At 34.2% G+C, this 22,995-nt stretch overlaps 1 protein-coding gene across 1 annotated transcript in view; it reads left to right on the top strand.

The window, feature by feature from the left end:
- The window catches only part of PIBF1 (progesterone immunomodulatory binding factor 1), a gene marked incomplete at its 3' end in the record, with an annotated part of 215,782 nt that overhangs the window by 63,408 nt on the left and 129,379 nt on the right, over positions 1-22,995 (top strand). Inside the window, exon 9 of the mRNA XM_012642153.1 lies at positions 8,563-8,661. Coding sequence (XP_012497607.1) covers positions 8,563-8,661 — 99 coding nt within the window. The remainder of the gene's footprint in view (positions 1-8,562; positions 8,662-22,995) is intronic.

Below are 22,995 nucleotides of genomic sequence, written 5' to 3'. Positions count from 1 at the left end.
GGCCTCCCAGAGTGTTAGGATTACAGGCGTGAGCCACCGCGTCCGGCCAATTCTTGATCTTTTACAGATGTAGCATCCCTGACCAAGCCCAAAAGTGCTTGCCTAAGATCACATAGTTTACTACTAGAGATGTTTCCCTGCTCTGCACCAGATATGACTCCCCTTAGCCGTCCAGCAGTCTTGTCTGTCTTCCCCAGGGCGCTATGACAAATTTTATCATTTTCTTTTTATACAATAAAAAAATGGGGGAAACGTTGCTATAATTATCATCCCCCATATGAATACTTTCATATTTTTGATTTTGTTTTTCATATTTAGACAGCATACTAACAATAGCTACTATTTACTGAGTACCTATTATGCATCAAGCATTGTACTCAACGTACATTGTGGAGAGAATTAAACAGGACATTTTATGTGTTTGTAGGTATTAATATCCCCATTTTACAAATTAGGAAACTAAGACACAATAGGTATGATTTGCCAACGATTACTACAAACATTGGTAAAAGTAGATACGTCTGACTCTACAATGCACCACAGCCTCCCGTTTAACTGGTCAGGACTATGAAAACTGAAAGGTTTCTTATCAAAACTAATTTTGAAGGTAATTTATATAGAAGAGAAATTCAGTCTTTTAAGAGAGTTTGCAAACCCCATCCACGCTTGAGGGCTGAGTAAAGATCATTAGAACTTTATAAAAGATTAATAATTTTGGAAATTAGCAAAGAGGACTTTATTTTTCCATAAAATGGTATAATTTTTTGATTGGGCCTACCTCTCTGCCACTACTCTCCTAAGGCCCAAACTTTCCACTTGTGATTAGAGCCTGCCCCCTCTCTCCTGCTCAAGGACATAATTCCAGCAGTTCTCCTCTTTGTTCCCTGTATTGTCAGTTTTCCCCTTGATAGTTCCCAACTATATAGGAATGTGTTGTTTTCCCCATCTTTAAAAAGCCTTTCTTGTCTCCACTTCCCTCTTTAACCACCTCCATATTTCTTTGCTCTGCTTCATAGCTAAAGTCTTGCAGAGTTTTGCATACTTTATTTCCATTTTTTAAAATCCACTATAAAGCTTCCCCTTCCACCCAATAACCACTGCATACAACAGAGTTGTTTTCACTACAGCTCCAAGACCTTCATGTTGCCAAAATCCAGTGGTCACTTCTCAGGTCTCATCTTACTTGACCTACCGGCAGTATTTGACACGGTTGACCACTCCCTACTCCTGGAAAAACATTCTTTAACTGACTTCCAGGGTACTACACTATTAACTTTTTCTCTTCCTCACTGGCTGTACCTACTCAGTCCCTTTGTTGGTTTCTACTAATCTTCTTGACATCTTTTTGCAGCTGCCTCCTTGGCATTTCTACTTGGTTATTTAATAGGCATCTTAAATTTAATATATCCAGAAGCAAACTTCTGTCCCACTCTACCTCCGACTCTCCTGCACCCCCAGTCTTACCCGGCTCAATTAAAGACAACTATATTCTTACACTTGCTCAGACCAAAAACCTGAAGTCATCTTCTGCCTTTTTCCTTTTTTCACATTCCATATTCTATTCAACAGCAAATCCTTTTGGATTTACGAGCTCTTACCATCTCACAGATACTACCTTGGTCCAAGCCACCATTATCTCTTGCCTAAATTACTGCAGTAGCTTCTTAAGTGGTTCCCCAGCCTCCTTCCTTTCCCCCTTCAGTCTATTCTTAGCACAGTTCCTGATAAACAGTAAGTCAAATTGGATCACTCCTCTGCTCAAATAAAAAGGCTCCCTATATCACTCAGTGAAAGTTTAAATGATTATAGTGGCCTATGATACTACCTGATCTGCACTCAGTTACCCTATCCTCATTTAATACTCTGTTCCAGTCACTTGCTTAGTCACACTGGCCTGCTTGTCCTTGACCTGTTAGGCTTGCTCCCACCTCTGGTCCTTTGTATTATATTTACAGTTCTCACTGCTTAACCATTCACTCTTAGATTATACCCTAGAGCCCTGTTTTCATTACTTTTATCAAGTCTTCAAATGACACCTGTTCTATTAATATATGGTCTTTTCTAACCACTTTATTTTAAATTGTGAGATTCTTCTTCTCCCATCTCCATAGGAGATTCCCCTTCTCTGCTTTGATTTTCTTCAAAGCACTATGACCTACTACCATACTGTATTCACTTTTGGCTTCTTTCCTACTGGAATGTAATCTCCATGAGAATAGGAATTTCATCTGTTGTTCAGTGCCACATTTCCACATACCATTGCCTATGTACAGCAAGTACTCAATATATATTTATTGAATGAAAGAATGAACTGGTACTGCATTTTAGAAATCTGATGGCTATTGGTTTAGATGAAAACCCACACAAAGGTTTATAATGGATTTGATCAGGACCAAGCATAGTTACTGATATATAGTAGTTACCATCTACCACATTCACTCAGTTTCATTTTGATATATTACCGTTTATCCCATCAGCTACTTTGTAAATCTCAACACATTAATGGATTTTAAATAAGTATTTTGCATTTTGCTTGTTTTTTTTTATAGTTTATTTTTTTGTTTGTTTGTTTTGTTTTGTTTTACCATGATTGGGGTTAGAAACTTACCTACTTTGGACCTAAGTTTTCACATCTAGAAAACGAAAAAAAAAAATCTGCTTGAGCACCAACTGTCTTAGTCTGTTTTGTGTGGCTGTAACAGAATACCTGAGACTGGATAGTTTATAATGAACCGAAATTTACTGGTTCACAGCTATGGAGGCTGGGAAGTCCGATATCAAGGTGCTGGTATCTGGCAAGGGCCTTCTCACTACATTATCATATGTCAGACGCAAGAGAACAAGAGAGAGAAAAAGGGGGCTGAACGTACCCTTTTATAATGGCACCAGTCCCACCTTCATGGTCTAATCACTTCTTAAAGGTCCCATCTCTTAATACTGTTACAATGGCAGTTAAATTTGAACATGAAATTTGGAGGGGAAAAACTTTCAAGCTATCACACCAACTATAATAAAAGGATAGGAAAGTGTAGCATTTTCAGTCAATAGTAATCTCAAAAAGTTTCTACTCTTAAAATGCATAGCTTCCCCAGGAAGTTTTATTAAGTAAGATTTCTACTTTGCTTATTTAGTATTTGTATCCTCTTTATCCATTATTCAACCAACTATGTTAATTAAAGGTAAAATTATTGGTCACTGAGTATAAACAGAAGATAATCCACTTGGAACCATTCTGTTTTATACCATCTTAAAAACAAAGACATCAGAGATGAAAATAGGCTGTTTTGTTTTGTCCAGGAAGAAGAATCTGGAGGTAGGGGTGATTAATTCAAACACCTCCCTGTAAATAAGCTTGTCATATAAAACAGACTGTTTCAATCCCTTTTCGTTCCAACTGGAAAAAATATATTTACTTTCATTAGCCAAAAATATTTTTACATGAAGGCAGAAAAGGAAAAGAATGGATTGCTTAGTTGTTGCGCCTGCTAAGCTCTTATGACAGCCATGGTTGTTTTTTTTTCTTTTTTTTTCCCACTGTTTATTCCTGGTAAATTTCAAATTCTGAGACATTAGTGATGTTTATTCAGGCTAAGATGTGATCCTGGCATTGCCAAACTCTGATTTGTTCCTTTTAGAATTTCAAAGGTTCCTTAAGTTTTTGTCATTCTTCTAACATTTTTCTTACCACTTTTCTGATATAAATTTAGATTTGGCCTGTTGGTACTGTGAAATTTATCATCTAGTAGCAAGAAAACACATTCTATCCTATACAGTAGTCTGTTGTTATGTATGTTTTGTACTGAGGTTTTCAAGTTTTAATTGTGAGATACTTTTAGATAAACTTACATGTATTAAATTATCTGCTGCACAAATGGTGCTTTATTGCATCTAAAATATGTCTATTTATTGTAATATTAAAACCTTTTCTTAGGGAAATAATTAAGAATTTAAGTATTTAAATTTCTCAATTGAATGTTATAATTTAAGTAATCATTTCTCCCAGTTTGTCTGAGAAAAGTGTCGATTTATGCTTGTTTCCCTGGCATAATTACTAATAGCACTCTCATTCTAAAAATACATTATTTTTAGGTTGAAAAATACATTATTTGGACACTCTAGTTATAATACTAGGATACTCACTCTCTCTTTGCATTTCACATAGGATTGATTAACGTTTCCTCTTTCCTTCTATCTTTCCTCTCAGTCTACCTTCCACGTACAAACATGGGGTAGATAGGAGAGATTTGTATGTGTAGGTGGGAGATACATGGAGTTAGTAGGAAACAACATGAAAGAATCATGTAAACACAGTTTTGGAATCAAATGGTAGCTTTATAAAAGTATTTTTTAGGGTGATATATTCAGATTTTTATATTTTAAAACATTTGTTATATTGGCCAATTGGCCAACTCCCAACATCTTTCTCTGTTACTACAATTACATTTGATTATGCACTCAGTTTGGACTTTCAAAACTTGAGCTTCATTAGCTTGTACATGCTACAGATAGCTTCTATAAATTTTTTAAGCGTCTCTTTTGAAGAACGTTTGTATTCCTGCTATTTGTTCTGTAATTGTATTTCTGTTACATTTTCTAATGCGTTTAACATTTAGAAATGGATAATTTATTAGTTCTATGAAAGTTATTGTTTTATCTATGGCAGGAATACAATCGATCTGGTGTTTTATCAAACCAGTCTAATTTTGAAAGAGCATGTAATACATACTGTGGTCCATAAAAGCAAATGTATTATATATTCACAATTCTTTCAAGACTTCTTTTGATTTAACATCTATTTGTGCCATGACGTGGTCATGTAATATAAATCTCATGATATCAGAATTTCCCAAGGAGAAAACATCTATGAAACAAAGAAATTCTTAAGAGAAGCAGCGTAGTGTGATTCAGAGCACAGACTCTGGAGCCAGACTGTTTGGGTTCACATGTGGGCTCCGTAACTGACTTGCTATGTGACCATAGGCTAATACTTACCTCTCTGTGTTTTAGTCTTCTCATTTTTTTTTTATTTCAGCATATTATGGGGGTACAAATGTTTAGGTTATGTATATTGCCTTTGCCCTACCCGAGTCAGAGCTTCAAGCGTGTCCATCCCCCAGACAGTGCGCGCTGCACCCATTATGTATGTACATACCCATCCCCTCCTCCCCCCTCTCATCTGCCCGACATCTGATGAATGTTATTACTATATATGCACTTAAGTGTTGATCAGTTAATACCAATATGATGGTGATAGTCTTCTCATTTGTAAAATGGAGGTAATGATACAACCCCTACACTGTGAGATTGTTGTGACAATTAAATGAGTTGTTATATATAAAGTGCCTACAACAGTTCCTGGCACACGGTAAACACACTGTAGGTTTGCTATTACTATTATTGTCAGTGGAAGAATACATTAGGTTTATCTCTCTTGATTTAAAACATGTGAATTGGTAATAATAAAGAAAGTATCTCTATTCCTTATAAGGAATTAGACTGCTTTTTGTTTAAAGTATGCAGGTTGTGGATTGGATATGGAAGGTATGGTGCCTCTTAAGGAGAATGGGTTTACAAAGAAATTTTACCCACAAACACCTATGAGAGGGCCTATTGGCAGAAGCCTTAGCTTCTAGCACTTTATTCATTTCAGTTTTCTCTTTCTGAACTGCCTTACTTATTTGTCCTTCAGGATTCAACTTAAATGTCACTTTTTTTTTTTTTTTTTTTGAGACAGAGTCTCACTTTGTTGCCCTGGCTACAGTGAGTGCCGTGGCGTCATCCTAGCTCACGGCAACCTCAAACTCCTGGGCTCAAGCAATCCTACTGCCTCAGCCTCCCAAGTAGCTGGGACTACAGGCATGTGCCACCATGCCCGGCTAGCTTTTTCTATATATTTTTAGTTGTCCAATTAATTTCTTTCTATTTTTAGTAGAGACAGGGTCTCGCTCTTGCTCAGGCTGGTCTCGAACTCCTGCGCTCAAACAATCCTCCCGCCTCGGCCTCCCAGAGTGCTAGGATTACAGGCGTGAGCCACCGCGCCCGGCCTAAATGTCACTTTAGGCCTGAATGTTTCCCTTTATTCACTTACTTCTCTTATTCTAGTTAAAAGTGATTAACTCCTTCTCTTTGTAGCCTTAACAAAGCACTTACAGTTAGCTGGATGATATAAATTGTGGCATGATGAATATACTAGTACCCTCTAATCATATCTCCTCTTAGAAGCCCTGGTGTTCTGGGTTTTGTTTTGTTCACTGTGTCTTGCTTTTATTTCTAATGCCCATTGTTGCAAGAAAGGAAATATGGTTAAGAACTGAAGCCTCTCCATCTATCAATTAAGCATTTATGCTTAATTAGTTTTGTAAATGTAACCTACTTGGAATTACGCAACTGAAATAACATGTAGAATAATGAGGTTATATTTGAGAAATGAAAATAGAAACCAGTTTATGGTGATTTACTGACTAAAATACTTTGGTCATCTAGGAATGAAAAATACATAAATGTTTAATATACTTTGAGAATTTTATTCTATCTATAAAATTAATTTTTTATGTTTTAATTGGTTTGATAATAGTAGAATATTTTTGAATGTCATTGCAGTCAGGATGACATCAGAAAATAACAACATGCCATTTTGTGATAGCTACTTTAGAATGCACTTCCCCACTTAGATAAAAACATCCAAAATTAATTTTCTTTTTAATAGAAGCTACTTGTACTCCAACTTTTTTCTTTTTTTATTTTATTTTCTTAATTGACAAATAATAATTGTACATATTCAAGGGTTACATAGTGATGTTTTGATACATATGATCTATAGTGAGCAGATCCATTATCTCAAACATATATCATTTCTTTGTGTTGGGAATATTCCAGCTTTTTATAAAAACTATTTTATTTCTGGCTTCAAACTGTTTTACTGGTGAATCTCTAATGGTTGACATGTTTAAAATTTTAAATTTATTGTTAGCATCACCGTGCAAAAGATTGCATCGAGTACAAACGCAGCAAGTGTGACCACTACAGCATTTCTAATATTCATTAGATAGATTTATTCAAAATGTGGGCTTTCATGACTCTACTAACATTCTTTATGAATAATAAAAAGCCAAATTCTAACATCCTATCCAGATCTTCATGGAGATAGGGTGGTATGATATAGAAAGTACTAGCTTTGGAGGAAGACATAGCTGTATTCAAATTATGGCCCTTTAACACTTATGCTGTAGGACTTGGGGCTGGGTATGTAAGCTCTCTAAACTTCAGTTTAGTCAGCTGTAAAATAGGTTAGAAAATACAAGATAAGGAATTTGTAGGGATTAAGTGAACAAAATCAATTTATTTGTGTTATACTCTATGTTATAACTATTAGAGAAGGAAATTAAAAAAAAAAAGTGACTCTCTGAAAGAAGCTCACTGTTGGTATTTTTCTTGATCCAAAGTTTCACCTTTTTTTTTTTTTACCTTCTTTTCCTTTTTTTACCTTAAGCTCCGTCTCAGCATAAAGTTTCACCTTGATTAAAAAACAAACATTTTGATTTGTGAAGGCTCATGCCTGGCTGTTCAATCTCCTAATTCGTCACTGTTGTTACCCTCCAGCTTTTGAACACTTCCCTTAACTGACATTAAATGTATTCTTTCTGTCAATTTAAGTTCCTACTATCACCACTGTAAGTAGATGACTTTTCTAATACCCTGTCCTCATACTTCCTTGAGCCCTACATTAATGTTGACCTTCATCTCAGCTCTACTTCATTTAGCCACTCTAATTGTCACACCTTGTCTTGTTATCAACTAAAATCCTGCTGCTGAAAGTACTATTTTGCCCCCAAATCACCGTTCTCTAATAGCAATCTCTATTCTTTCACTTTGCTTGTACAACTACTTTCTTTTAATCTGTTTGTCATCTTATCAGGACCTCTAGTCTTTTGTCCCTTCTACTTTCTCCTAATCTGTCAACCTTTTCTGTGTTCCCTTCTCTTTCCTTCCTATACAGCTTAAATTCCAAGATCCACCATTTCAGCGGTTCTTTTGCCCATATCCCAAACTTTAGTTTGAATCTTGTGATCTCCATAATATATCTTTCACTTACAATATTTTATACAACATTTATTAACTTTCCAAAACCTCAGTTTTCTTGTGGATAATATATGAGGTAGGATATACGTGTGTGTGTGTGTATATATATACATATATATACACACACACACACTAGATATAGTATTTACTGGATCCTTACCATAATCACTAGATTATGGTAAGGATTAAATGAGTTACTGTGTATACAAACTGTTTAGCCTACCCTTTGACCCATGTGGAGAGATGTTGTGGAGAAAGGTAGCATGACATGTATACATAGACCATGTTTGCACCTAGACTGCTGCTCAATGCTAGAGAATCCAAGCCCAACAGATTTACATAATGTACACTTTGGGTCACCAACCTCTGTAATGGGTCATTAAGATTGTCAAGTAGTTCACCTCTGAGAAAACACATTTATGCATCTTTAAAAGGTAGATACTTTTACATTTGAAATAACTGAAAAGTATGTTTAAATTTTAGAAATCTCCGAGAAGCAAGGGATAATGCTATAGCTGAAAAGGACCGAGCAGTGGTGGCTGAAAAGGATGCTTTAGAAAAACATAATCAGCTCCTAGACAGGTAAGCATTCTAAAAATAGAAATGTTAAAACTCTTTCCTTTTGTTCCTGTCACCTTTTCTTTTAGAACATATGTTTTTAATGGAAGTATAATTTTCATTTCAATTGAAGTATAATTTATGTGCGTTATTTTTGTAATATGTAAATATCGCATATATTGAAAACGTGGTATGGAGTAGATCAGCCACTCCAGAGAGTTTCATTAGGCTCCTTTCAGTCTCTCTCCTCCTGAAGAAGGAACTCCTTCCTGATTTCTATCACCATGGTTTAGTTCTGCTCTTCTTGGACTAAAAATACTCTTTGTAGGTACTCTTTTGTGTCTAGCTTCTTTCACTACACTTCGTTAATTGTATCAGTAGTTCATGCCTTACTATTGCTGAGTATCAATATTCTACATTTTATTATATTCACCCGTCAATAGACATTTTTGTTTTTTCCAGTTTGTAGCTATCATGAATAAAGCTGCCATCAACATTTTATGTAAGTTTTTATAAGTGTATGCTTTTCTCTTGAGTGAATACCTAGGAGTGAAATTGCTAATCATAGGATAGATGAATGTTTTACTCTAAAACCTGTCAAACTTAACTCCAAAGTAGTTGTGCCATTATATACTCCCCAGTTTATTTTTTGAAAATCTATATGTTGTAATATATGTGTATTGAGGGAAGGCAAGAGAGAGAGACTTGTCTTTAATTTATTCATAGGAAAGGATATTTATTTTAATAACCTTGTTAAAAGGAAAATAACTGATGAGCATTAAATATCACTCATTACCTCATTAAACACCCTAAATTTTCAATGGTTTGACTATATGCAGAGTGAACAGAGTGGCTACCTTATTTTTACTTTTTATTTTGAAATAATTTCAGACAGAAAAGTTGCTAAAATCATACAGAAAGTTTCTGTGTACCTTTCACATACTAATAAACTTTTGAAATTAAGCCCAATGGCTCTTTAAATTGTTAAATGAAGACCTGCAGATTAAATTGTGACTTAAACAATACATAAAACTAAAATTTAAGATAAGTCTTTATATAATTAACCAATTGTCAAAATCTTTTAGAATAGCTCGAATTCTTATACTTCTGAATTCACATCAACTGTATAAACTTGGTCCATGGAGGAATTTTAATAAATTTAATATTGAAGAAGTCGTTCCTATAATGTGGAAGTATGTCTTATTCTAAAGATCATGTTATAAAATCAATTTATAAACCAGCTATTTATTAGAGTTCTGTTAACACCTCTTATTTTTTATCTTTTATTATGTATAACCCTTCCATTTACAAATATATATGGTGTCCACTAAAGATTTATTTGACTTTTTGTTAATGTTAGCTTTGAATGTGTATTTCTATGGATGAATATATTTAGAGACAGCGCTAGAATAAGATTTATGGGCAAACTAACAAGGTTTCAAAGAAAACAGAAGATTTTAGCTGGTAAACGAGAAATTACATTCAGACAAAATTTCATAACTTGCTAGCTTTAGAATGTTTTTGTGAAGTTGGAGAGATTAAATCTGATCTTAAAATTGGCCAATTATATATATAATAAGCACTGTAATATCCTACACTCTGACACCTAAATCCATCCTATCCTCCTTTTCCATACATTAACAACTGGTATTTATCCTTAAGGCTATGGGATACTTCAGTCTCTAAAAGTGTATTCTGAATCATTAAGGATTCAATTATTTAGTGTTTATAAAGCACTTAGAACAGTGCCTTGCACATAATGAATACTATAAAAATGTTTTCTATAATTACTATCATCGTAGAATAATTTGTTCAAGATAGTCCTCTTACGAAACTTTACCAAGTAAATCTTTTTTCTTCAAAAATTAGTGATGTCTTTCGAATGCATTTTCCACTAGAATATTAGATAAACTGGAACACGTCATTTCCAAACTGCCAGATGAGAGGAATTTTGTTTAGTCTTAATTCCTTGAGGTGACAGTAAAACCTTACTTATACAGAGCCTAATTTTCAGCCAACCTTAAATATTTATGATAGTTTTAAAATCAAGACTAGGGAAAAAAGAGAGTGGTTCTAGACATACTGGAAATAACCTTTAGGCAGCAGATAGTGTTAATGCTTATGACTTTAAAGGACATCACAGAATGAAAGATTTATGAACAAATGAATGAGAATAATATCTGGGAATCTAAAACTCATAATGAGCGTGGGTTTTAGCAAAATGCTTAAATGAGCTAAAGGCACCTATCTGGTTTTTGAGATATATTATCAATAAGTGAAGGGAAAAGTCCTCTGCTTAGGGGTGTATGCCTGTGGTCCCAGCCACTTTGGAGGCTGAGCCAAGAGGATTGCTTGAGCCCAGGAGTTCAAGGCTGCAGTGAGTTATGATCGTGCCACTGCACTCCAGCCTGAGTGACAGAGCAAGACTCCATCTCTTAAAAAAAAAAAAAAGCAGCCATGCTTATAGTGGTTTTTAAGATTGGTATTGGAAAAATCAAGTATCACCCAGAGTTAGGATGGATGCTCTAAGAATAAATCAAAGCAAACTACATTTCCATCTTTAATAAATATGTTATAGGAGTAATGCATGGAAATGAAGTTCAGGTGCAAATTATTTGGTAATACTTTCCATGAATATTCTTCTAAACAAGATGATGAAAATATGGACACAATTCAAGATTAGGTAAATGGATTAGTAACTGTTGAAGGGCTTTATCCAGTGTTTTTAGAGAATCATTAATAGTCAAGAAGTAGGTATATCATGGCCATCTATAATACCCTGTAGTACAATATTTCTACATTTTTGTCAGTGATTTCAGTAAAAATAAAAACCACATATTTAGCATATTTGATATAAAACAGAGAAGAATAACAAATTGAATGATGGGATGAGGATCTAATAGATCTTTTCTGGCAATACTAATGAGCTTAATGAATTTTAATAGGAATAAATGTAAGATCATGCACTGGGTCCAGAAAACCTATGATGGGATTATGGGCTTAGAAGTGAACTGTAAAAATGACTTGGAAGGTTTCAATATGAAGATATTATCCTGTAGTAATAGGAGTTACATGTAGAACGTGGTCAGTAATTACTTTACCTGTAGAATTATGCTGAGATCTGGGCACCCAACCTGTACACTAGGCAGTCTTCAGAGGAAAATGACCAAAACTGTAGAAAGATTCAAGTGTCCTTTTAGTGCTAGATTATAGTTGTCAACTAACATTTGGAGGATTCACATATAAAAGAGCTGATTTTCGGCCGGGCGCGGTGGCTCACGCCTGTAATCCTAGCACTCTGGGAGGCTGAGGCGGGCGGATCATTTGAGCTCAGGAGTTCGAGACCAGCCTGAGCAAGAGCGAGACCCCATCTCTACTAAAAAGAGAAAGAAATTAATCGGACAACTAAAAATATATAGAAAAAATTAGCCAGGCATGGTGGCGCATGCCTGTAGTCCCAGCTACTTGGTAGGCTGAGGCAGTAGGATCGCTTGAGCCCAGGAGCTAGGATGACACCACAGCACTCACTCTAGCCCGGGCAACAGAGTGAGACTCTGTCTCAAAAAAAAAAAAAAGAGCTGATTTTCTAACTTGGCAGCACCTAAAGTAGTAGAACTGGGACCACTGGATAACCATTACAAGAAAGAGTAAAGATTAAAATAGGGCTTTTCAAAATGCCTTAGCATTTAATATATTCTCCATCAATAGAAGTGTTCAGACATAAACTGCCCAAACATTGAGTAGAAATGTCCTGGTAAGGACTGAAATATCAAGTGGATAGCTTGATGAGTTTGAAGTTTCTTTTGATCGAGACATTGTCTATGACAACAGCTTCAAAGAGTTAATACACTGGTTAAGTTACCATGTGAAATGAATGGTGAACACAAACTAATTTTAAGGATATTATTTAAAAGATTTCTGCCGTTCACTTTTCATGTTTTTTTTTAAAACAAAAACCTAGTGGTTAAGACTATTATTTGAAAAGGACACCAGATATATGTGTGTGGGTATACATATATTTTTACATATAGAAAAATATATATAAATTCGCTGAAATTCCTTTGAGTGTAGACTGCCTATATGTTTAAATTCATATTTTAGGAATATCACATATATTTTTTGTATATAGTGAAACACAAGGAAAAATATTCTTGTCTTTTATTTTTTAGAGGTTGAGTTTTTAATATTCAAATATGTGATTCCGGATTGCTGTGTATCAAAATCAGAATAAACAAATGTGTTTTAATCTTTACATGGAACATGATTTTCCTGAATCGTTCTTAAGTCAAGCCTCCAACATGCCTACACACAGTTTTCTAGTTAAGTATAATTAATCTCATCTCTCATTTATGTTAGCAGTTTTTCTTTGTCAAATGCTTTATGATTAAACAACCTGTGTTCTTATAAAGAGAAATGTAAGGAAGAAGTGTACCGTTTTCAAACATGAATGAAAAAGGCTTTTTACTCAAAGACTTCAATTCTACAAAGAAAAGGACTTTTCTCAGGTATATAAAAGACCCATGTACGTCCCAATTCAAGCTCAACAATTTAATAATAAGCAAAAAATACCCAACTTTCATGATCATGAGCAGTTACTACCTCATGTTCTGTTGCTTTGGATGTCTGCATACACTCTAAGGATTTTTTTGTCAAAAAGAGGAAATTTTAAAATTCAATCTGTGTGAGTAGTAGAATAAGTTGAATACACTGTTACATCTGTGGGATACTACATGAGAAGCCTATATTTGAATCTAAATTATACTTGCTATTAAAAAGTAATTTTAATAGTAAATTTTTTTCACTTAATTTTTGTTTTTAAAAATATATTCTATATTTTGAAATAATTTTCAATCTGTAAATGTTTTTAAATGAATACTCCTTGAAATTATGTTTTCAATCCCCAGAACTTCTCTGGTAATGGTAGGATTTTTGTCCTCATTTTTTATTAGTGAAACCAAAATAAGAGGCCATAGGAGATCAGGTGAGTAAAGTGATTTTTCTTTCATACTGAGCTAGTTTAAAGCTTGATATAGAAACCAGCTGTCCTAAATTTCCATTCAGTGCTTTATCCCCAAAAGTAGAACAGTTTCAACCTGCCTTTTTCATATTTCTATGTACTTTGTTCTTTATCTGTCTTTTAATCTGTTGCTACCTTCTTCAACAGACAAGGAGACAAGGAAATGTTTGTGTCGTTTGCAAGATAAACTTAATGGAATGAGGATGTTGAGAGTTGAAATAAAAATTATAGTATCATATTCAAACTTTATTTTACTTAATGAATAAGCTATGATAATTTTACCCATCTTATTCTTAGTTTTCATAGTTAGATGATTCACATCATGATTTTTTTGAATGTAGAAATTCATAATTCTCAATCCTATACTGTTACTGTTTATGAAAGAAATAATATACAATAAAGTTATACTTTTAAATGAAATTTATTAATATCTGAAGTTTTTGGCTTAATAATTTATAGAATGTTCTCATATTAGGGCCACTGTAATGAGTTTCTGAGAGTTTGTAAAATTATCTTTGTTACTTGATTTCTCTTATTCTTTGCAATCTTCTGTTTTCCCATAGATTTGCTTTGTTTTTATTGAAATTGTCTAGCCCCATGTTTTTCTAAAGTTTTCTCTGGGCTTTTAAGCTGCTGCTCCATTTGACATTTATTCATTTGGACAGATTTATATCTCAAGCTGGATTCATTACTTCCTAAATTACCGCAAGCGGTTCTATTCCTTTCCCAGTAAATGCTTTAGAAACAGTAGTAATACAGTGAACATGAAAGCCTTAAGAACTGTAGTGCTGAGATGAAAAATATCTGTTCTTTTTAAATCTGGACATAAGGCTCTAGAGGAACTGTTAAGAAACTCCCATATGCAGAAAACAGTGTATGGATTTTATACCACCTCTCATCTGTCTTCCATTTTCTTGTTAGGTATTGTTCTGATCTGAAATCCTTTGTCCCACCAGTAACAATGGCCCAGGGAATCTTTAACCATTCATGGATAATTTTATTGCATGGAATTGGGTATAAGTGAATGAGTACTCGTCCTAAAGTGACACACCTCTTCTCCCTCACTTCAAAAGAACATAGCTTGAATAGTTTTGTGCAGCAAGTCAAAATACACACAGAGCAATTTAATATTGTTTTCTTTCTGTCCATCTTTTTTCTTAAAGAAGAACTGGAGAGGGCAGTATCTGTGTCAGAAAATATTTATTCTATACTGGAAGAATTAATGATAGATAGCAGTGTTGTTAAGCTGAAATTCTGTGGGGGCAGAACATCTTTATGCAGAAATGGACTACAATTATCAGCATATTTTCTTGTATAAATAAAATAGTGTAGTAAAATGCTGTTTCCATGCCTACTGATAGAAACTTTTCTTTCCTTAATCCTGAATAACTGAATGGCCATCACTCTCAGGGGATGAATTCACTTTTTAAAGAAAAATAGAGACAAAGTCTCACTATGTTGCCCAGGCTGGTCTGGAACTCCTGGCCTCCAGCAGTCCTCCCATCTCAGCCTCCCAAAGTGCTGGGATTACAGGTGTGAGCCACCACCTTATGAAATCAAGGCAGTGCCCCAGCATTCTATCTTGGTCTATTTTTTTTAACTTCCTCTTTAAAATAATTTCATACGTGCACAAAAGCTGTAAGAATGGTACAAAAAGCTCCTCTGTATCTTTTATCCAGATTTGTCTCGTTTTTTAACACAGTGCTACATTTGTTTAGCATTCTTATACTCTTTCTTCCTTTCTCTCTCCCTTTCCCTCCTTCCCAACACACATGCAAGCTATATTTTTCTGAATAATTTAAGAGTAGCTTAAATGCATTATATACCTCTTCCCCCTTCACAATATATTTCTTAAGAATAGGAATATTCTCTTATATAACTGCATTATACTTTTCAAATTCAAGACAACATTGATAGCAATACTTGTATCCATTTTTGTCAGTTGTCCCAATAATGTCTTTTGATAACAAGTTTTTTGCTAGTACAGGATCCAGTCCGGAATCACCCATTACTTTTAGTTATCATGCCTCTTGAGTCACCTGTATCTGGAAGAGTTCTTTACTTTTTCCTTATTTGGTTTTCATGACATTGGTCCTTTTTCTTTTAGTTTTATGTATATTATTCTAGGATCTCATCTTCTGCACAACTTCAACTGTTAGTGTAGGAAATGACCGACAATGTTTTAAAACTCAAACCATACCTTTTTAGTGTCTTATAGACTCGGACTTCTAGCCGCCCGACTGACATTTTTATCTGGATGTTTTTCTGGAACTTTAAACTCATTATTTCTGAAGCAAACTCAATATCCTCCCACATTCACCCCTCACAAAACAAAAATTTGCTTCAACAGACTTCACTCCTGTAAATTGTACCACCATTTTTAAGCCTCTTCTATTCGAATCTCCAGAATAATAATCCTTTCTTCCTGCTCCTATGTTTAGCCATTTGTCAAATTTCATACATTCTACCCCTATAGTATCTCTAAAATCCTCTTCACTCCCATTGCCGTCATCCTGGATCCGCTTCTCATTGCTTCTTGACTGGTGTCATGTAATTGTATACAATAACCTCTCAGTTGGTTGCTCCATCTCTCCCCACTCAGTTAATCCTCTTGCCCAGACCTGTTCTTCTTCTCATAGTTTTGCTTTCTAACATCATCATTTGCCCAGGCACTTGAACAAGAAAGCTGATGATTCACAACTACTTTTTTTCCCTTACCTGTCTTCCCATTTATTCAACCAAGTAATAATTTATTGGCCCCTACCATGTGTCAGACACTATGTTAAGGTGTTAAGGTAATGCATACTAAAGTATACTTTAGTAAATAAACTGGGAATTGCGCCTGCTGAGGGTCTATGAGGGAGACAGAAAATAAATAGTTAAATATATAATTATTATAATTATATATTTTGATGATTGCTATGAACTGGATTGTGTAAGGGAGCATAATGGCTGGGGCAGGGTATACCATGATAGGGTTGTCAAGAAAGTCCTCTGTGACATGTAAGCTAAGCCTGCGTCATGTTGATTCTAATTTCTAAATATATCTAATCATTTTCCTCTCCTTGATCTCAGGTGCCATTGTTTTAGTCAAGCCTTTATTTTCTCTTGCCTGAACTATCATAATAGTCTCTGAACTATCTTCCTGCTTTTAATTTAGTCCCCTCTATTTTCATCACTCATCTTTCAAGGGTAACTAAGTACTCTGAGCATGACATTCAACAGAATGGCACAGACTGCACAGCTTAGCTTAGCATTTAAGGTCATTCACAATACTTTCTGCCTGTCTTTCTAGACTCAGGTATTTCTTTTTGACTCTCCCCCATATACTCCACACAAATTGATCTCTTACAGTTCTTTATGTATATATAGTTCTTTCTCTTCACTTTTATGTATATATGTACATATATATATATATTTTTTGGTAAGAATGACCTTTCTCTTCCCTTGCTCATATATCCTACCTTTTATCTGTTAGATAGATTCTCGTTTTATTAAGACTGAACTCAATAATCGCGTCTTCCACGAAACCTAAATTTCCCCTCAGTAATACAGGCTCTTCTCTGTGTTTTCTAGTATTATAACTCTGAGTTTATTGGTTCTTTGAAGTCTGAAACTTCTCTTCCCCATTTCTGCTTCTCTAGAAAGGCCTTTATTCAGTGTCTTGATACAAGTAATTCTCAATAAATATTTATCAATTTTAATTCACTGGAATTTTCTATCTTGATTTTGACTTGCAATCTTCCATTCCATAGTAAAGGCAGTTTTATTGGGAAAAGAGAGTACTCAGGACTGTTCCTCACTTCTCACTTCCTTACACCAGTGGTGTAAAAAAATTTTTAGTCACCTGGAGATTTTGATTGTTTTAGAAGATATGTTTGTTTGCCTCCTTCCACTCCTTGCACCCAGGAATTTGCACTTCTTACAAAGCTCCCCAAATGATACTGATGTATCCTTTCTTCAAATATGATTTTGGGAAGCACTGTACTACAATAGTGCTTTGAAAACACTTTGTAAACTGTTAAGTAATGCTGATTATTACTGTCTATCACTGTGTCCTTGGCGCCTTACCAACAGTCTCAAAGAAGAAGTAAGCTTCTTCTCTAAGGCAAATGCCTTAGTACCCTAAGATTTGAAAGAACTTTGGGAAGTAACCAGAGGAAAAATGTTGGCTATCTTGTTCAAAAATTGTTATTAGAACAAATTCCAGAAGTCTAGAAACAAGCAAATATTCGTATTCTCTGAAATATTAAAGGATTCCAAAAATTATGTACCAGTAAACTTGAATACAGCCCACCATGAACATTCTAAAACAGATTATTAAACAGGGAGAGAGCATTTAGAAAAGGAAATGGTGAAAACCAGAAGCTACCATTAGTTAACTATTACATCTTAACAAATTACTTTCTACTTCTCTTTTTTTTTTTTTTTTTGAGGTATTTACTAAAACCTCTGGAGGAGAATGCCAATTATGAAGAAATCCCAATTCAAGCAAAACATTTTTATCAAGATTAAAAATACCTTTGTAGACACATGGAAAATGTGAAATAAATAACATTATAGTTAAGTGATGAATTTAAAGCAGATTGAATATCAACATCTAAAGGATGTTCATTAGTAGATCAACTTGGACATTACTTTTAATAATTAAATATTGTTAGGCTTTTACTTGATTTTTAATTAGTCTTTGGTTAAATCAAATAGGTTAAACCTAGACTTCACAGTGCATCCAGTGCATAATAAGGGTATTCTTATTTGAAAAGGGTATTCTAAATTTGAAAATTCTTTTCAAATTTCTCACTTTAAACATACCTTTATTCACTTATAAATTCAATAAAGTAAGTACCTTGTACCTGTCACATACCCCATTTTGAGATTTCTCCTCCCATTCCCAACCATGAATAGAGGAATAACTGTAGGTTTAGCAGTGTTTTGCATAAAAATCATAGGCTGGGAAAGACTGACCTATGGTTTAAATAGGAATTTGTCTTTAAGTGAATACTGAAATGGTATGTTCAGTTCATGGAGGACTTCTGAAAATGAAGATTTTTTTTTTTGATGCCTTTGATGTTTAAAAAAAATACTTTGTAAGAGCATTTTTATGACATTCTCCATGCCCATATTATATGGACAGAAATAACAAAATGGAGAAGAAACTCATTTCCATTGGAAACTAAGGAAGGCCCCAATTTGGTCTAATAAATTTCAAGGAATATGAGTCATATACAGTGTAACCAGTACAAAAATGAAAGAAGGTATAGCAGAGGAGAACTCTGCAATTCGGCTGAGTAGTACAGTGGGATAGATTACAAGTATCTACACACTTGTTGAGGAAATTCTTAAGCATTCCACTACATCCCCTAAGGTAGCACTCTCCAACAGAAAGAACTTTCTGCAATGGTGGAGACACTCTCTGTGTATTCTGTATGTGGTTTATCCAGTAGAATAGCCACTAGCCACATGTGGCTATTGGGCACTTGAAGTTTAAGTAGTGCAACTGAGAAACTGAATTTTTAAATTTTATTTACTTTAATTTAAATTTAAATAGCTGCTTGTGGCCAGAGCCTGTTATATTAGACAGCTCAGCCCTAAAGTGAAGAAGTTCAGTCTGGAAATTTTAAGCTATTACTCTACCATGTATCTGCAGGAATGCCAGGCTACAGGAAAAACTATTTAACCATGCTGTACCTTATTTTTCTTTCTTTGCGATGTGATTTAGATTCTCAACCAGAGTTTGTGATAAAGCAAACTTCGTATCTGCAAAAATAGATAAATGTTCAGAGAAAAAAACTTTCTACCCCATGTGTTGAATGGGGGTTGTTTAAATTTTGAAGGGTTATGATAAAACTTTTAGTCTAAACTTTTCACCAATATGGCCAATTCTCCCAGACAGGGGGAATAAATATAAAATCTGAGAGGCAGCAACACTTATAAGTTTCCAATCCCGTAAACATGACCACGGATATAGAGATTTAGGGAAAATACAAAGATAAGCTTCCAGACTAGCTTCTTACAAGCACAACTTTCTTCTCTCTTTAAGCAAGGAAACTGCTGAACAGATACAGTTTTCCTACTCCTCCAGTTCATTGGAAAATGGGACAATTGTAGTAATGTCTCATTAAACAGGAAGGGAACTGAAAAAAAAATCCCACTTAGACTATTTTGGAGGCAAAATGAAAGTCTGGTTAGAACTGCCTTCATTCAAACATTAAGAAGTGATTGGAAGGAGGAGTCAGAGAAGACAAGTATGGGACATACATAAACTTTTTTTTTTTTAATGGAGAGAGACAGGGGTAATATAAAAGCTGTAAAAGAAAAAGAAAACATTTTGAAAGATTTATTCTAGGAATCTAAAAAGGTTTTAGATTATAACCTATTCACAGCTAAGAGCATTTAAGAAAGCACATAATCATTGAAGTTAAAGATGTGACAATAGAGTAAAATGGAAGAAACTGATAAAGTTAAGGAGTGGTAGTGCAAAACTTAAAAAGGAATGAAGGAGAAATGGTGGGGGGATCCAGAAAACCAAATTCGTAACTTGAGGGGATAGGTTTATAAAGCAGAGAAAAGAGAGAAGAAGAAAGTGATGAAATCAATTAGAGAAGAGGTAATTGGCGTGGAGGACAGACAACATATATACACATCAGAAAATTAGTGTACCAAGGGAAGAAAACAGCAAAATGGAAGAGGAAAAAATATTTAGAGATCCAGTAAAAGAAAACTTTTTCTGAACTAGGAATCGTGTAAGAGCTCACCACATAATAGGTAGTGGGGAGAGAATGGGAAATAGCAATGTTGTAAATCCAAGTGAAGTTACCAAACGTGAATGTTAAAGGAACAATATTAGAAGCATCTGGGCTGGGTAATTAAGTCATTCACTAAGGAAAAGATAAATCTTGTTGAGCTTAAGTTTTTCCTCCACAATTATACTTTATTCATTTAGCAATATTTATTAACCACCTGCTTTGTGCCAAGTACCATTAGTTTCTAGACACTGGTATTGAGTATTTAACAAGATGAAAGGTTCTGTGTCTTAATGGAACTTGCATTCCTGTGTAAGTCAGAAAATATACAAATAAACCACCAAATAAAATAAATTTTAGATTGTAGCAATTATTTGAAAGATGTAAAACAGAGTGTAATTCAGGGAAGTTTGCAAAGTGAATGATGAGAAGGAACCAGTCGTGTGAGGACTCATGAAACATATTACCCATATGGCCTTCCTTAAAAACTAACTTGAAATTGTAACCTCACCAAAGAAAGAATCAAAGAACTCATGAATTGAAGTGTCAAGCTATAAAAAAACTGGCAGTGAGTATTTACTGTAAAATGTAATCTTAATAACTGTTGTCATTTGGTTATAAAGCATATTGTAATCATATTGTTAAGGAGAAATTGTAACATAAGAATAATATTTAACAAGTAGAGCCAAAATAGTAGAAACTTGCAACTAAAATTAGGAAATTGTTGATAAGAGGAGATAGTGTTTGTGTATATAATATGGGTAATATATAATATATAATTTTCTCAGATTTCATGAGAGCATCAATAGAAAGTTTTATCAAGAAATACGTTTAAGCATATCACTTAAAATAATAAACGAACCTTAATCAAACAGACTGTATACTTTACATACTACCAGAGAGGAAAAAAAGCAAACATAGAATTTATAACAAAAGATAGATAAAGCAAAGAGCAAAGAAACAAAAAACAGAAAACATAAGATAGAAGAAGATTGGACATAATCTTTTCTAACAGCAATTATAAACGTGACAAACTCACTCTAAATATAGGAAAAGAAATACAATTTGTGTCAAAAATAAAACTATATTCTTTCCACATCATTAAGTGACTCAGAATGTTTAAAAACTAAAAAGATAAGGCAAAAATAATATAGGATCTAAGACTATTCTAAAATAGTTTATTAAAGATTGTTTTAAAATAATAATTCAGAACTTTAAGAATCTCTTTGTAATGACAAGGTGTATGCAGTAAAGACATTCTCAAGAGCCTTTTTGTGTCACATTTCCAAGAGGGAAAGTGCTTATTGTCCCACTGTGGGTCACGTATCCACACCCAGGCAGCTCAACAGTTGCCAGAGGTACTGATCACATTTTAAAAACCTGGTTTCAGGGTAGGGATGGTATCTAGATAAAATTCTAGATTTGAGGGTGGGGGGCTGAACAGATAATTAAATGAATTGTTTACTACAGTTCCTGTTCAATATACAACTGATAAAACAAGGAAACAAAACTCAGAAAATTTAAACAAACTGGAATCATGTTAATTCATAAACAGTTATTAATTGAATCTAGCTTAAGACTACCTTAAAGTTATGATTATAGATACATATCTAAGTATGTGGCTTATTAATTAGCTTAAAAAGAATATGTTGGTAGTGAGACTGAGGTGTCAGGTTCATTATCTTATAGATCTTTTGGGGGGATATCAGGGACGAAGGAGTGTTCCACAGTCTTCCCTAAGTCTAGACAGCTGCCTCCCAAATGTGAATTTTGGGTCACTAGTGGGGAAGAGTAGACCGAATTGATACAAATATGCAAGTACTACTGGAAAGAACTCAGGTACATGCTCTTCTGATTACTTATCAATAACATCATGTTTGTAAATGAAGGAAAGAAAGCACATTATATGTGTGCACATTTTTTAGGATGTTTCTTAGAAATCTAGAGTCATAGTTGGTCATTATATTTGTGAACCGAATCAGAGAGAGAGAGAGAGAGAGAGAGAGAGAGAGAGAGTGTGCGTGTGTGTGTGCGTGTGTGTGTGTTTGTGTGTGTGTGGTTTTACAGCTTTCTTTGTACGCTGCTACTCTGTTGCTTTGCAGGGAAAATTTTCATAGATTTACATTTGGTAAATATACCCACATCCAAAAAAAGATGTATGAAAAATTGGAATGCCAGCTAACTAAATCAACTCATAAAAACTAAAGTTAAGAGTAAGATATTTTCCACGATTATTTTAAAATATGATGTTTACTGCAAGGAAAGTCCAAAGAATTACCACAGATGAAGTGTGAGTGTATTTCTCCCACTTGTAAATGAGCTCTTATTTCCTACAGTGTATATTCTGGTCCACAATGAGTCATTTTCAACATGTTTCAGTTTAACTCCTAATACATTTTTAAACTTGGCAGGCATATTTAGATGAACATTATTTCCAGTTTTAGAGACTGCTTCTAAATTATACTTCAGTCTTGCAGTCATCATGAAAAGTTCTTTCAGTGAAGAGGAAACAGGATTAATTGGAAGTGTATGTTTTGGAGAAGCAAAAAAATGGTTACCATTTTAAAATTTTGTTACTACATAAACCCTCTTAACATT

This window comes from Propithecus coquereli, unplaced genomic scaffold, assembly GCF_000956105.1.
Source record: "Propithecus coquereli isolate 6110/MARCELLA unplaced genomic scaffold, Pcoq_1.0 Scaffold176, whole genome shotgun sequence".
NCBI lineage: Eukaryota > Metazoa > Chordata > Mammalia > Primates > Indriidae > Propithecus > Propithecus coquereli.
This window is presented reverse-complemented; position numbering and strand designations above follow the sequence as displayed.